The sequence below is a fragment of the Muscardinus avellanarius genome (genome assembly GCF_963383645.1).
Source record: "Muscardinus avellanarius genome assembly, chromosome: 4".
NCBI lineage: Eukaryota > Metazoa > Chordata > Mammalia > Rodentia > Gliridae > Muscardinus > Muscardinus avellanarius.
This window is the reverse complement of record NC_137789.1, coordinates 2,684,456-2,699,647: the sequence shown is the minus strand read 5'-3', so window position 1 is coordinate 2,699,647 and position 15,192 is coordinate 2,684,456. Positions and strand designations below refer to the sequence as shown.

The following is a 15,192-nucleotide window of genomic DNA, read 5'->3' as shown; positions in this document are numbered from 1 at the left end:
CCAATCTGTAGATTACATTTAATTCTACACTAAAAGTTCCTGGGATTTTGGTTGGTGCTGCAGTCAATCCACAAATCAGTCTGGGGCTCTCTGAATGTCACCTGACTTTCTCACCCATGAACACCGCCTCTCTCCATTTGGTCTTTTTTGGGAGTTTCTTAAAATGAAGATTTAAATATTTTTCCTCTCTCCTTTTCTAATGTAGGCATTAAAATACAAACTTCCTTCTGAGAATTGCTTCTTGTATCTCACATTTGTTTCTATGCCGTGTTCTATTATCATCCAGTTTAAAATATTTTTAATTTTCCCTGTGATTTCTTCTTTGAATTATGGGTTATTTAGAAGCACGCTGTTTGAGTTCCAAGCATTTGGAGTTCTTCCAGACATCTTTAGTATTGACCGCTAATCTATGTTTCGGTCAGAGAATGTACTTTTTTCCGATTTCAGTCCTGTTAAGGTTATTGAAACGTGATCTATGCCCAGAGTGTGGTCCATCCAGCTTGGGAGTGTCCTGTTTGCATTTGAAAGGGTTGTCAATTAGATCACTTTGGTTAACTGAGTTGTTCCTGTCTTCCCTTAGTGATCTTCATGCTTCTGTTCCATTAGCTGCTGCGTTCTCTCCCGCCCTTTGCTGCTGTCTTGCTGCTGCTGTCACTTTGTGAAAGTCCTAACTGACAGAGTACAGGCTTCCTGAGTGGGCGCCGTGCACGCGCCCCTGGGGTCAGTGCCAATGATCTTCAAAGCCACTGAGCCAGCAGGGCACTGTTACCCTCACTGGCCCATAGGGACACTCAGGTACGGAGAGGCGAAGGAGGCTCCCAGGCAGGCAGCTGTGATGAGCTGGCCTTGAACCCAGTCCTTCCAGGGATCGTGGTGACCCTCCTCTCAGCTGCGTGCGTCCCTCAGTGGGCAGTGTGGTCTGGCCCTGTCTCAGCTGTGGCGTCCTCACTCCACCCCAGGCTGCTCCCTTCCCCCCTGGTTTCAGCTCTGGCCCCTCTCTGGTCTCCCCATATCAGTTCAGGATCCAGCTCCCAGGATGGCTGGGGAAGGGCTCACATGTGTCCGCCACGGCTCTGTGTCAAGCATCTGGAGACCGAGGTTCCAGTGGTGACTCCAGTGACCAGCCCTCTGCCTGAGGCCAGATTGCCTGCTCCCCCATATGGGTTGCTGCTCTGTAAAGTGGGCATTCTCCTCCCACCCAGCTTCCTCCCTGCCCCTCCCTCTCCCTCATTTCCCTCCCTCCATCTGTCCTCCTTCCTCTTCCTCCCACTTTGGGACTGGCTGTAGTGTTGCCCTCTGCAGTGGCTTGACTCCCGTCCCTCCCTCCCGGTGTCCTCACGAAGGCCCAGCAACAGGCTGGGCTCCCTCCCTACCTGGGTCAGCAGGTCTTCCCAGTGCTCCCTGTCTTCCTTGTTGAGAGCCTCCTCTGTGGGACAGGAAGGTGGGCTACTGGGCTGGGTCTCAGCTCAGGGCCAGGGCTGGGCCCTGGGCCCCAGCTCCCCACCCTTCAGATGCTGGTTTGAGCCAGCTTGAGCCAGGGCAACAAGGTCTTGCCTCTGCCTGGCTCTGTGGAGGAAACAAGAAGGAATATGAGCCAGAATTGGGCTCAGGTCCAGAGAGGTGGGCTGGAACGCCCTGTGGCCTTGGACAGGCCGTGTCCTTCTCTGGCCTTGGGCTCTCCACAGGTGGCTGAAGGGCCCTTCTGACCTTGGCCCTTGGGATGTGCTGGGGTCCCCTCAAGAGTGGGTAATAAGCCCTTCCTAGAGCCCTGTGAAGCCTGAAAGCCTTTTGGGAATTTTGGAGATCTTCCTTGCGGGGAGGGGGGTTGCTTTGGGAGTCCCTCGGTACAGAGGAACCCCACCCAGCCTGATGGTTCTTGGGGTGTGGGTAGGGTGGGGGCCACACCAGGCTGGGTCTCACTTGGTGCAGGCCTTAGAGTGCGAACTTCCCAGCCTGGCCTTGCTGGCCTCCCGGCTTCTTCCCGGCCTCTTCTTGCAGGAGCCAGCTCCCCTCCAATGCCATCTCACACTGGTGCCTCCTCCAGGAAGCCCTTCCTACTGGCCTCAGGGCAGTGGGTCTCTCCCGCTCTGGCCCCTCCAGCAGCCCCTGTTCCGCCCAGCAGCTCGGGCTGGGTAGTTGTGGGTGGGTGGGTGAATAAATGATAGGGGCAGAGGGTCGGAGACACCATGGGGCAGGCTGGGGGGCTGCGGGGGCCCTGGCTGCAGGCTGCCTGCCTGAGCCTGGCCGTGTCTGCCCTGCCTGCTGTGGCCCAGGGAGAGGACAGATGTGCCATCAGAGGTGGAGGTCGAGGGTCAGAGGTAGGAGGTCATAGCTGCCCCGGCCCCTGCTGGACCCCCGTCCTGGATCTGTGTAGACACAGCAGGAGCGTGTAGCCCTGAGAATCAGCACAGTGGGTCTTAGTCATCCTCTTGAGCCATTCTAAGAGTGGCCAGACTGCTGAGGGGTGGTGGCCAGGGGCCTGGGGTCAGCAGCCTGGTGCACCCTGCCAAAGCCTGTTTCGCTGTCAAATGGCCGCCTCGTGACTCTCTTTCCAGCCACTGCTTGTCCCGCTCCTTTCAGCAGCACTCACCCTGGGAGGCCAGCACGCCCATCACGTAGAAGAGGCTGCGGTGTGGGAAGACGCCTGTCAGGAGCTCCGTCTCCAGGTGCTGGGCCACCTCCGGCCAGCAGTGCCTGCAGAGGGCCACCAGCACATCGCTGGCCGCGTCCTGGTATATCTCTTCCAGCTCCTGGAGGGGGAGCAGAGCAAGTCAGAGCAGGCCGGTTCACGCGTGGGCTCTGGCTGGATCTGCGGGACACAGGCTATCAAGTCATGCTTGGGTAGGAAGCTGAGGCCACGGAAACCTGGCCTGTGTGTGTTGGGCTCCTCACACTCCGTCCTCCTCCAGCCCAGACGCCACTCTCCACCCTTTTCCAGAGCTTTGCTGCTTTGCTGCCTGCCTGGAGGTCCCAAGCCATCTGCCCCGGCCACGTAAATCCTAGCCCACCCCCAGGCAAGCCTCCAGCAGCCATCGCTCCTCTTCCTGAGCACCTGGCAGCTTGGGACAACTTCGTGTCCTGTTACCCGTGGTCGCCCGAGGAGCTGAGGCTGTGTTCCTGCCCTGAGCTCTCTGCCTGCAGGGCCAGCATGACGGCGACTCCTTGCCAGCCCGGCCAGCCAGGTCCCTGGTCCTCGCTGTACCCACCCTCCAGGGCGTCATCAGGAGAAAGCAGCCTCCTGTGCCTGGCGAGTCGCGGGGCCTCTTGCCTGGCCCACACGTGGCTGGCACGTGGCGTCTCTGGATCTTCTTGGGTTGGATTCCGCTGGTCTCCACTCCGCGATGGCTGTGGGTGTGTGTGGGTGTGGGGGCCCCGTGTGTGGTGGCTGGCGCCTGCCCATGGCAGTGTGAGAGGTCCCGCCCCACTTGCACTGCGATGCTGCTGGATCACACATGAACTCACCCAGCACCGCTTACAGAGCCCAGCCACGGGCTCCTCGTTAAGACGACGGGTTGGATCCAACCCTTTCTCTAAAACTACATTTAGATTTTAAAGATGGACAATGAAAATCATATTCTGGAGGCCAGAGGAGACTGATGAGGGAACTGAAGACCAAGAGCTAAGCTCAATGCGGGGAGCCAAGAGCCAGCCCTCCAGCTGCACACCTCCAGCTGCACACCCTCCAGCTGCACACCTCCAGCTGCATACCTTCAGCTGCACACCCTCCACCTGCACACCCTCTACCTGCACACCTCCACCTGCTCACTCTCCAGCTGCTCACCCTCCACCTGCACACCCTCCACCTGCACACCCTCTACCTGCACACCTCCACCTGCTCACTCTCCACCTGCACAATCTCCAGCTGCACACCTCCAGCTGCACACCTCCAGCTGCACACCCTCCACCTGCACACCTTCACCTGTACACCTCCACCCGCACACCTCCACCTGCACACCCTCCACCTGCACACCTTCACCTGTACACCTCCACCTGCACCCCTCCACCTGCACACCCTCCACCTGCACACCCTCCAGCTGCACACCTCCCGTTGGGAGGAAGTAGGAGACCTGCCGCGTGTCCCCAGCTCAGGGACTGCGGTGGTGGGTGGGAGGAAGTGGGGAGAGTGGTTTAGAAGTGGTCACACCCCAGGAGGCCCTGCCCGCTCTGCACTCCCGCCCCTCAGGACTCCACAGGTCTGGTCCGAGGGAGGCAGGGGACTCTGCGAGGCGAGGAGGCCTGTGAGCTCAGGGAGCAGCGCGTCCCAGGCCCTCGGGAACACTGCCACGGAGCAGGAACTTGACGCAGCAAGGCCGTGGATCAGGGTCTTCCTTAGAAATACCCGGAGCCCGAGAGGAAACACACAGAGACGCTGCCGGCTCGGGCTGGGCAGTGGGCTGACCCTGCCACCCTCCAGTGGAGCCCCGCGTCCTCTCACCCCTGTGGGCCAGAGCCTCCTGCCGACTCCTAACCTTGGTGGGCAGTTGCACTGGACAGAGCTTTGGACATAGGAGGGAAAAGACCACAAAGCCCACTGCAACTCAGAGAACAGCTATCCAGAGGAACGAGAGGCGAAAACTTCACGTGCGCTCTCTGAAGTGCTTGGAGGCCAGGGAGGTCACCGCAGCCCTGACAGCCGCCCACACGCCGATGCAGGAGCGGCTCTTGGGCTCTAAGTCCTGGCTCGCAAATCCTTCCCCCAGGCAGGCATAGCTACCGGGATGTTTTTCCCCTGAGGTGGGCCATGGAAACTAGTGTTTCCCCTGCCCTGGAGGAAGGCAGGCTCCAGAGTGGGCCAAGGAGATTCTGAACGTGAGGGCTGGCCAGCTTTCCCACCCGGTCCTTTAGCAACCGTGTCCATGCAGCAAAGCCTCTGGAAAACCCACCATGCAGGATCCTGAGAGCTTCCAGAGGGCTGAACCGTGGGGTCCCAGAGGGTGGCGCACCCAGAGGCGCTCCACATCCCTCCCCACACCTCTGCATCTCTTCTTCTGCACGCGTCGTGACATCCTTCTTGATAACTCCATGAATGCGAGTGTCCCTCGAGTTTTGAGAGCCACTCATGCAAGTGAATACACCGAGGTGTGGGGACCCCACCTTACGGCTTGTCCGTCAGAGGCAATGACACAGCCAGGCTCCTGGCTGGTGTCTGAAGGGGGCGGGCAGTCTTGGGGACTGAGACCCAACCTGCAGGATCTGGTGCTACCCCCAGGTAGAAGATCTGAATTGGACCTGTGGGCGCCCAGCGGGTGCATCCACCACCACGCTGACTGTGGGCTTGGGGAGCAGTGCCCACTCTTTGAGGTCACACAAGTTCCCAGTATTGGTCGTGGCAGACAGCAGAGGAAAGACAGACATTCTTTTTCTTTTCTCTTCTCTTTTTTTTTGGGGGGGGGGGTCTGGGGATGGAACACAGGGGCATTCTATCTCTGGCTACACCCTCAGCCCTATTTTTTATTCTTTATTTTGAAACAGGGTCTCACTGAGTTGCAGAGAACCTCACTAAGTAGCTGAGGCTGTCCTCGAACTGTGATCCTCCTGCCTCAGCCTCCTAAATGCTGGGATTACAAGTGTGCTCCACTGCCGGGCTCAGTCATTCTTTTTCTCTTCACAGCCAGGGTGATATGAAAAAGGAACTTTCTGAGCACAGAATCAAAATCTCTTTAAAGACGCAAAGCCCCAAATAGGAAGCTGGATAGAGGGTGTGGAAGATGCTATCTCTCAGAGCAGAACAGGGCAGGAAAGGAGAGATAAGACTCAGGAACTGGGGAGAGTCCCACATCCCAGCCTGAGGAATCCCGGATGCTAAGAACAGAGAAGCAGAGGGGCTGATAGCATCAGTACAGCAATCTAAGCAATTTCCCAGAACCAAGGGATGCAGGTGGCCAGGCGGAGGGACTCAGGACCGCAGAACACGGTGCTCAATGAGGTCCGGAGCGAGGCATATGGGTGTGGAATGTCAGAACACGCAGGACCAAGATGCTGCCGGCTTCCCAGGGGAAAAGCAGGCCACATAGAAGGGACTGGTGTTCAGAACGGCTCTGGGCTTCCACACCTCACTGAGGACAGGAAGACACGGGCACACGCCCCGTCTGGGGTGAAATAGAATGACGGGGAGATTTCCAGAACTGCATAGTTCCAAGTTCTCCTTCCAAATGCCCTTTCCAAAGAAACTGCTGAAGAGGTAGGTCTGCAATTTAAGAGTAAATTGGGGAGGAGGAAGACTTTGAAGCATAGAAAATGGGGCTCCCGGCTGGGCTCAGCCTGTAATCCCAGTACTTGGGAAGCTGAGACAGGATTGCAGGTTCAAGGCCAGCCTCAGCAACTTAGTGTGGACCCTCAGCAACTTAGCAAGATCCTGCTTCAAAATAAAAAATGAAGTAGGGCTAGGGGTGTACCACAAAAAGAGAGAGGGAGAGAGAGAGGGAGAGGGAGAGGGAGAGGGAGAGGGAGAGGGAGGGAGAGGGAGAGGGAGGGAGAGGGAGAGGGAGAGAGAGAGAGAGAGAGAGAGAGAGAGAGAGAGAGAGAGAGAGAGAAAGAAAGAGGAAGAGAAAGGCAGAGGTAGGCAGACCCCAGGGTGACACGGAGCATCAGCCTGGACTTGGGGCATTGAGAGTGCTGGAGAAATCTATGCGCGCCCAGTCTGGGTGAAGAGTGTGCTTGCCCTGCTGAGTCCTAAACCAGCTCAGAACACTCACGGGGCGCTTGCCCTGTGCTGCCAAGTTGGAGGCATGTCTGTGTGTTTAGAAGCGTGTATGGACTCTGTGGCCTTGGACAGACACCCCACTGAGCTCGGCTTCCTCCGCTGTGGCCGCTCTGAAGGGTGGGGGCAAGGACACGAGGGGTGGCAGAGGGAGCCACCCACATCCCCCAAGCCCTTGGGAACTGCCGGGAGGGGACACCCACCGTGGCCTTGGTCATGTTCTCCAGGGCCAGCTGCAAGAAGTGTTTCTTCCAGGTCTCCTCCAGGAAGTCACTGGCTCCAATGACACTTGACAGGACCTGGAACAGCCTGAACTTGTGTCTGCTGGAGATCTGTGGGTGGCAGAGGGGACACTGGACAGTTGGGTCTGAATACGCATGAGGTGCCTGCAGACGCACTGGTGGAGGGAGGTCAGGGGAGGCCAGGGAGTGGCTTCCGTGGGCCATGCACTCAGTAAACCTTTAGCAAACACTTGCCATATAAAAGTCCTAAATCAGTGTTGCAGAGACCTAGAGGAAGGAGCAGTCTAGCCTCAGGAACTGCTAAGGGAACTTAAAAAATCCCATCTTTAGAGTCATTCATTCATTCATTCATTCACTCTTAGGCAGATCTTCCCCCCAGTTCACCCATTTATTCATTCACCCACCCATCATCCTCCTGTCCACCCATTCTTCTACCATCCATCCATTCATCATCCATCCACCCATCCGTATATCATTTCATTTATCTGTCATCCATCTACCCATTCACCCACTGGTCATCCATCCACCCATCATCCATCCATCATCTATCATCCATTCACCCATCTACTCATTCATCCGTTCATTAATCATTCCACTATCCATTATCCACCCATCTGCCCATCATTATTCCATCAATCCACCATAACTCTTCATCTTTCCAACCACCTATCATACAACAGTTATCTATTTATCTATCATCTATGTATCTATCTATCTATCATCTATCCATTTACCCATCATCACTCCATCTATTCACCTTCCATCCACCCACCCACCAATCATCCACCCACCTATCGTCCATTCATCCACCCATCCACTCACTCACTCAGTCCCTATCTATCTATCTATCTATCTATCTATCCATCCACCCACCATCATTCAATTTGTCCATCTTCCATCCACTCACCCACCAATTCATCATCCATCCACCCATCATCCATCCGTCCATCCACCCACCCATCATTATTCCATCGCATCCATTAACTTGCCCACCATTCATTCATCTATCCACCATCCATCTACCTGCTCACCCACCATCCATCCATCCATCCATCTATCAATCTATCATTCTTTCATCCATCCATCATTCATCCATTCACTCATCATTATCCACCCACATCCATCCATCCATCCATCCATCCACCCATCCACCATCCATCCATCCATCCATCCATCCATTCATCCACCATCCATCCATCCATTCACCATCCATCCATCCATTCATCCATTTATCTACCCACCCACCATCCATCCATCCACCATCCATTTATCCATCTATCCACCAGCCATTTCTGCCCCTACTATCTCTGTGACTGCAGGCAGAACCTCCCTTCCCTAAGTCCGAGATGTCCCATCTCTGAGGATGGGAAAGTTTCAGAGGTATCAACAAACATTGTTCACTTTCCTTCCTTCCTACTCAGCCACTTCAGCAGAGGAGGAGATGGGGATTTTCCCAAGGCATGTAGCCACTCCAGGTGGGATCCAGGATCTGAGCCCACCTTGGGGCCTAAGCCCCCTCTTGCCCCTCATGCCTTCCCCAAGGGCCCAGGAGCTCCCACCTTGGGGTTGTCTATGAAGTAGTCATGGATGGTCTCCATCACCATGTGGGGGGATCCCTGAGCCATGACCTTGAACTTCTTGATGATGTTCTTCAGGTGGAGAGGATCTGAGTTGTTTATGTCTCGGAGCATCTTGAAGCACATAGCTAAAGTTGGCAGGAAGGGCATGAGGGCGGGAGGGCCATGAGGAGCCATATTGTGGTAGAAGGCTGAATGGGTAGGGAGAGGCAGGACTGGGAAGGCAGGGGCCGCCACACATTGGGAAGTCATGAGCATCCTCACTGTCCAGAGGGTCCTCATGGGGCTCAAGAGAGGACCAAGGGCAGGGCTGCATGCTGGCGTGTCTCTCCTTATTTACCACTCTCATTTCCACCCACTCACTGACCTACCCAGATTTCACCCGCTCATTGACCCATCATTCATCACCACCCATTTGTCTATCTGCTGATGCACTCACCCAGACATCTGCTGGTCCCCTAATCCATTTATCTGCCTGTCTGTCCATTCTTATATTCATCTCCCCACCCATACACACATACACTCATAAACCATCTATCCATCCACCTATGTGCCACCCACCCATTCTTCATACATATTTAAATCGATCCATCTACCTATCCATCAGTCCATCCATCTATTTATGAATTCGCCCCTTCCATCCCTCCATCCACACATTCTTTGATCCTTTCATTCTCTGCTCAGTCATCCAAGACTCCCTGGTGTTTGAACAAAGGTAGAAGCATTCCTGGGAAGGGGCCCAGACCTAAGCTGAGGTCTGAGGGATGGAGGGCTGTAGAAAGACTCTGGAGGGTGGGGTGGGAGATCACCATCTTGGGTGCTTTGAATGGTGCTTCCGGAGCCATGAGTAAGCTGAGGGTGATGCACAGGGCTCTCTGCTAAAAGTCCACATGTCTACACCTTTGTCATCTCCAAGGTGCTCTAGCCCTCGCCTCAGGGCTGCATCCATGGAGAGGAATGGTGGGAGCTTTTGGAACCCAGCCCTGCCTGTGGACCCCTCACTGCTTGCCCCACTGGGTCCTGAGGCTGGTGATCACCCACCTGCATTGTAGGCTTCTTCCATGAACATCTTGTGCTCCTTGGGCATCAGGGCAGCCTGGCTGCTCTTGGACTTGCAGAGCAGGATGGTGGTAGGGTGCCCCCATCTGTCTCTGTGGACACAGTCCTGAGGTGCCTTCTTGCAAGGTGGCTCCTTCATGGGTGTGGAGACATGGGAGGAGATTCTGAAATGGAGAGGATCCTGGGTGAGCAGCAGTGTGCCCAGTGTGTTCAGGGTGCATATGCAGGGATGCTGAAACAGCCTGGGTTTGAATTGGCCCCAGACAATACCAGCAGGTACTAGGGACAGGCACGCTAGTAGAATGTGGGGGCTCAGAGTACTGTGCCTCCTTCTCTGGCTCTCCACTAGCTTGGAGGGGTCAGCCTCTTTAGGAAAGTACAGCAGCCCCAGGCTGCCCAGATGCCACTGGTGGGGGCTCCGAGGTGAGTGAGGGAGCTGCGGTAGCAAGGGCGGGTGTAGGGCCCCTTCACGCTGGTGTCTGTCACTTTCCTTCTCCTTCCTGTTCTCCTGCAAACACGAGAAAAGTTTCCCTCAACTTGTCAGTTGCCATCAAGAAGCAAAACAAGAAGGCATCCTTGTTTTTGGGGTGCAGCCCAAGCGCAGTTCTCCCTCACTAAGCCCCCTCTACAGGAGCCTAATGGTGAGCTTCTGCCTCCACGCATGGCCTCAGTGCCCGTTCACCTCAGTCCTCGCGTCCCAGCACTCCCTGGTGCGGGCTGCTCTAGGCACCTGGGACACGTCAGCAGACAGGAAAAGCAGTCGGCAGATGTAATGAGTAAGGCTGGGCACATAGGGGGCAGCTCTGGCCACGCGTTTTATGTATCCACTTGTTCCACCATGTAAAAGATGTGTGTCAGTCACACCACTCAGTTACCTCCCCTGGGTCCTTGTTGCACCCAGAGAAAATCCCAAAGACCCCCAAATGGCAGGGAGGACACTGATGCTTTCCACCAAGCCAGAGCCACCAGGCCCCGGTTCATCCTCCTGCCTTCAGCAAACCGAAGCCTGGGAAAAATACACGAAATCATGGCCAGGAGACATCGTACCCCAACAGACAGAACGGCGATCCCCGAGAGAGGAGACGCCAGCAAGGTGTGTCTCAGATTGCCACAGCCAGCTGCTGGGATGGTTTCCAGTGTCCAGTGCAGGGGGAGGAAACTGAGGAAGCCCAAAGCTCCTGTTCCAAGTGGAGGTGACAGTTTGTGAAGCCAGTGTGGCTGGAGTTTTCAGGGAAGACACAGGGAGGGAGGAAGTTCTGGCAATTGCAGTCCCCTTCATCTGTCCTAAGTGCAAGTGAGAAGAACCATGCCAAAGTCCAGGCGCTCACTTGGAACCCACACGGGCCACAGTGGGAACCCTGATAGTCCACAGGGCAGTGGGAAGAGGACTCTAGATGTTGTTACCTCAGTAATGGAAGGAAATCAGCACTGAACGAGGATGTTTCAGCTCTCCCTACAAAGCTCTATATTAAGTCTCAAAAAAGACCAAACCATGTTCAAGAATTTAATTGTGTCCTAGAACAAAGTTCAAGCATATATAAAAAGTAAAGGAATATCCATCCAATACTCAACAAATTAAATTCAAGATGTCTGGCTTTCAGTCAAAATTTACCAGAGGTACTGGGCGTGGTGGTGCCCCCCTGTAATCCTAGTACTTGGGAGGCTGGGACAGGAGGATCAGGGTTTGTGGCCAGCATCAGCTATTTAGTGAGACCATCCGCAACTTAGTGAGATCTTATTTCAAAATAAAGAATAAAGCCGGGCTTGGTGGCGCACACTTGTAATCCCAGCATTTGGGAGGCTGAGGCAGAAGATCTGGGTTCGTGGTCAGCCTCAGGTACTTAATGAGGCCCTCTGCAACTCAGTGAGACCCTGTTTCAAAATAAAGAATAAAAAATAGGGCTGGGGGTGAAGCTCAGAGGTACAATGCCCGTGGGTTACATTCCAAGTGCCCCCCCCCCTAAATTACCAGAGTCATGTGAAGAAGCAAGAAGATATGACCCATCATAAGGGGAAAAATTACTGACTGGTCAAAACCAACACAGAAATGACAGAATCAGTAGATAAGAACATCAGACCAGCTATAGTTATATTCTATCTGCTCTACTTAGTAGAGTAAGATAAGCATGCTAAGGAGAGACATGGAAAGATAAAAGATGAAAATCACACTTGAGATTAAGAATGCCACGGGCGACTTTACCAGCAGATGAGACACTATGGAAGGAAAGGTTGGTGTGCTTGAAGACCAACAGAAAGGATCCGAAAGAGGAAACACAGATGGAAAACAAAACAAGACAGAAGAAGATGGAGCAGAGCACCGTTGAGCGGGGACAGCTTCAGATGTCAAGGTGCATCTGTAACTTGAGTCCTCAATGGAGAAGGAAGGGGACAGACACAGAATCTGAAGAAATAATACGGAATACTTTTCAAATATGATGAAAACTATAAATTTACACAATCAGAAATCGTAATGGATTCCAAGCAAAAGAAACACGAGGAAAATAACAGAAAATCACAGTAAAATAACATTACCTAAAATCAATATGAGAAAATCTAAGAATGCATACATGCATACATACAAGTCAAAGGGAAAAAAAGACGTTAAAAGGAATAAAGAAGGACAGTGTAGTTTTTGTTAGAAACAATGCAACATAAAATAAATGGAGGTAACATTTTAAATCACTGAAAGAAACAGGAAAAAACCCAAAAAAGGGCCCGTCAGCAACCTATCAAGTTAGAAATCTATACCCCGAGAAAACACCTTTCAAAGGCATAGGTAAAATAAGAAAGTTTTCACAAATGCAAAGCCCACAAGAACTCATCACTAGAAGATCTGCAGTAAAAACAATGTCAGAGGAAATCTCTCAGGCAAGAGGAGAATGACACCAGATGAAAGAAGAGGACACGGAAGTGGTGACTATGCAGGCAAACAGAAAATGCCTCTTATTTATCAGATCTAAAGTAAAATTAATAACGCTTCATGGGTTTAGAACAAATAGTAAAAATATATAGCAACTATAGCATCAGAGGAGAAATTTAGGAAAAAAATTTAAGCTTCTTATACTCCAAGTAAAATGGTAAATATGACTTTAAGGTAGCCTGAAATAAGTATTATATACTATAAACCCTAGAGCAATTACCAAAGATAAAACAACACAAAACCCAAAACATAGAATGTCTATGAGAGATGTAGGTTAATATCAAATCATATTAATAGTCACATTAAACATAAGTGATTTAAACATAATCAAATAGCAGAGATTGTGAAGTTGAATAAAAAAGCAGAGTTGAGTATTTGTTAACTAAAATAAATATAGTTGCAATATAAGATAGTAATTGATTAAAAATAAAAGGATGAGTCAAGCATGGTGGCTCATGCCTAGAATCCCAGTACTTAGAAGGCTTGAGACAGGCTGGTCCAAGGCCAGTCTCAGCAATTTAGTGAGATCCTCTGCAACTTAGTGAAACCTTGTTTTAAAAGAAAAAAATAAAATAGGGCTGGGTGTATAACTTGGAGGTAGAATGCCCCTTGGGCTCAGCCTCCAGTACAAAATAAAATTTAAAAAGGACGAAAATATACCATACTAATATCAATCTAGCAACAGCGAGAGTTGCTATATTAATTTTAGACAACATATATTTAGAATACTGTAAAAAGAAAAAGAGAATCAGTTCAGAATGATAAAGAAGTTGCTTATTAAGGTAACATAACAATCATAAATGTTCCTGAATCTTTTGACAAAACCTCAAAAAATACTTAAAGAAGATATATCTACAAGGTGAAATGACAAGCCAACAATCGTAGTTGAAGATTTCAAGCCTTTTCTCAATAATTGATAGGATAAGTAAAGAAATAATCAGTCAGGATGTAGAAGACTTGAACAATACTCTTAATTGATGATACCTAACTGCAATTTTTAGAATGGTCTAACAGGAGAATACACATCCTTTTCAAATACACATGGCCGCCGGGTGTGGTGGTGCACACTTGTAATCCCAGCACTTGGGAGGCTGAGACAGGAGGATCGCAGGTTCACAGCCAGCCTCAGCTACTCAGTGAGGCCCTCAACAACTTAGTGAGACCGTGTTTCAAAATAGGGCTGGGGTGGGGGTATAGCTCAGAGGTAGAATCCCTGGGTTTAATTCCAACTCCTGAAAAATAGAATTAAGTGATAATAATAGTCCTATATACATTATGAAAAATAATTTATAGTTGAAAATCTTTCCATGAAAAAACTTTAGGCCCAATGACTTCAATTTTACCGAGCAGTTGAGGAAAACATAATACCACTACTGCAAAACTCTTTCAGAAAATTGAAAATTTTGAATTGAATACTTCCTAACTCATTTTGCAAAGCAAGCATTACCCTGATACCCAAATCATACAACCACATTACAAAATCAAAACAAAACAAACCAAAACACTATACACTAATATACTTCAGACACAAACTTTCTTAACAAAGGAATCGAAAGTGTACAAAAATGCTCACCCATTATGTTCAAGTGGGCTACTCTTGGGAATGCAAGGTTGGTTGAACATTTGAAAATCAATCAGTGCAATTCACCATATTGACAGACTAATAAAGAGAATTGCATAATCATCTCAATAGATGTGGAGAAAGCATTTGACAAGATTGAACACCTAATCACAATAAAAACAAGAATTATGGGAACACCCTCAGCCTGATAAGGACATTTGTAAAAATTCTACAGTTAATACACTTAATGATAGAAGACTAAAGGTTTTTCCCACATGATTGGGAATAAGGCAAAAATGCCAGCTCTTACCACTCTTGTTTGACATTGGAATGTGGGCGTAGTCAATGCAAAAAGTCATAACAAAAAAAAAAAAATAAAAGCCAAACAGACTGTAAAGGAAGAAACACATTCTGCTTGTAGAAGACATTTTTATCTAAGTGGAAAATTCCAAGGAATCTACAAAAATGATACTAGAATTAAAAGGTGAGTTCAGAAAATTTGTAATTTTGTCAACATACAAAAGCAGACACATTTCTGTATACTAACAATTGGAAACTGAGATTTAAAAAAGATACTGTGACAATTGCACTAAAGATATCATGAGATATTTAGATGTAAATCTAACAAATTATTGCAAGATCCATATTATGTAAACTACAACATATTGCTGAAAGAAACCTAGAAGACCAGTAAGTGGAGAGACATACCATGTTCATGGATTGAAAGATTCACTATTATTAGTATGTCAATTTTTAAATTTTTCTATAAATATTCAATGCAAATTCAATTAAAATCCTAGCAGCATTTTTTGTGTGAACAAATGAACTGTTTTAAAAAATCATTTATATGGAAAGGTAAAAGAATAGCAGAGCACAAAAAGTGATTATAAATTTTTTTGAGACAGAGTCTCACCAAGTTTCTGAGGGCCTTGCTAAGTCACTGAAGTTGGCTTTAAGTATCAGCTTCCCAAGTACTAGAATTACAGGCAGCAAAAGTGATTTTAAAGAAGAAAAAACTGGAGGACTGATCTCAACATTTATAAAGCTACAGTAACGAAGGCAGTATATCAATCAAAACAGAAATATAAATAAATGGAACAGAGCATGGTGTCTAGAAAAAGACCCACACATAT

At 50.1% G+C, this 15,192-nt stretch overlaps 1 protein-coding gene across 1 annotated transcript in view; it reads right to left on the bottom strand.

The window, feature by feature from the left end:
• The window catches only part of LOC308262248 (maestro heat-like repeat family member 5), a gene marked incomplete at both ends in the record, with an annotated part of 56,678 nt that overhangs the window by 39,848 nt on the left and 1,638 nt on the right, over positions 1–15,192 (bottom strand). The window contains 6 exons of the mRNA XM_080694707.1: positions 1,374–1,426; positions 2,591–2,750; positions 6,904–7,032; positions 8,502–8,647; positions 9,561–9,742; positions 9,905–10,014. Coding sequence (XP_080550833.1) covers positions 1,374–1,426; positions 2,591–2,750; positions 6,904–7,032; positions 8,502–8,647; positions 9,561–9,742; positions 9,905–10,014 — 780 coding nt within the window. The remainder of the gene's footprint in view (positions 1–1,373; positions 1,427–2,590; positions 2,751–6,903; positions 7,033–8,501; positions 8,648–9,560; positions 9,743–9,904; positions 10,015–15,192) is intronic.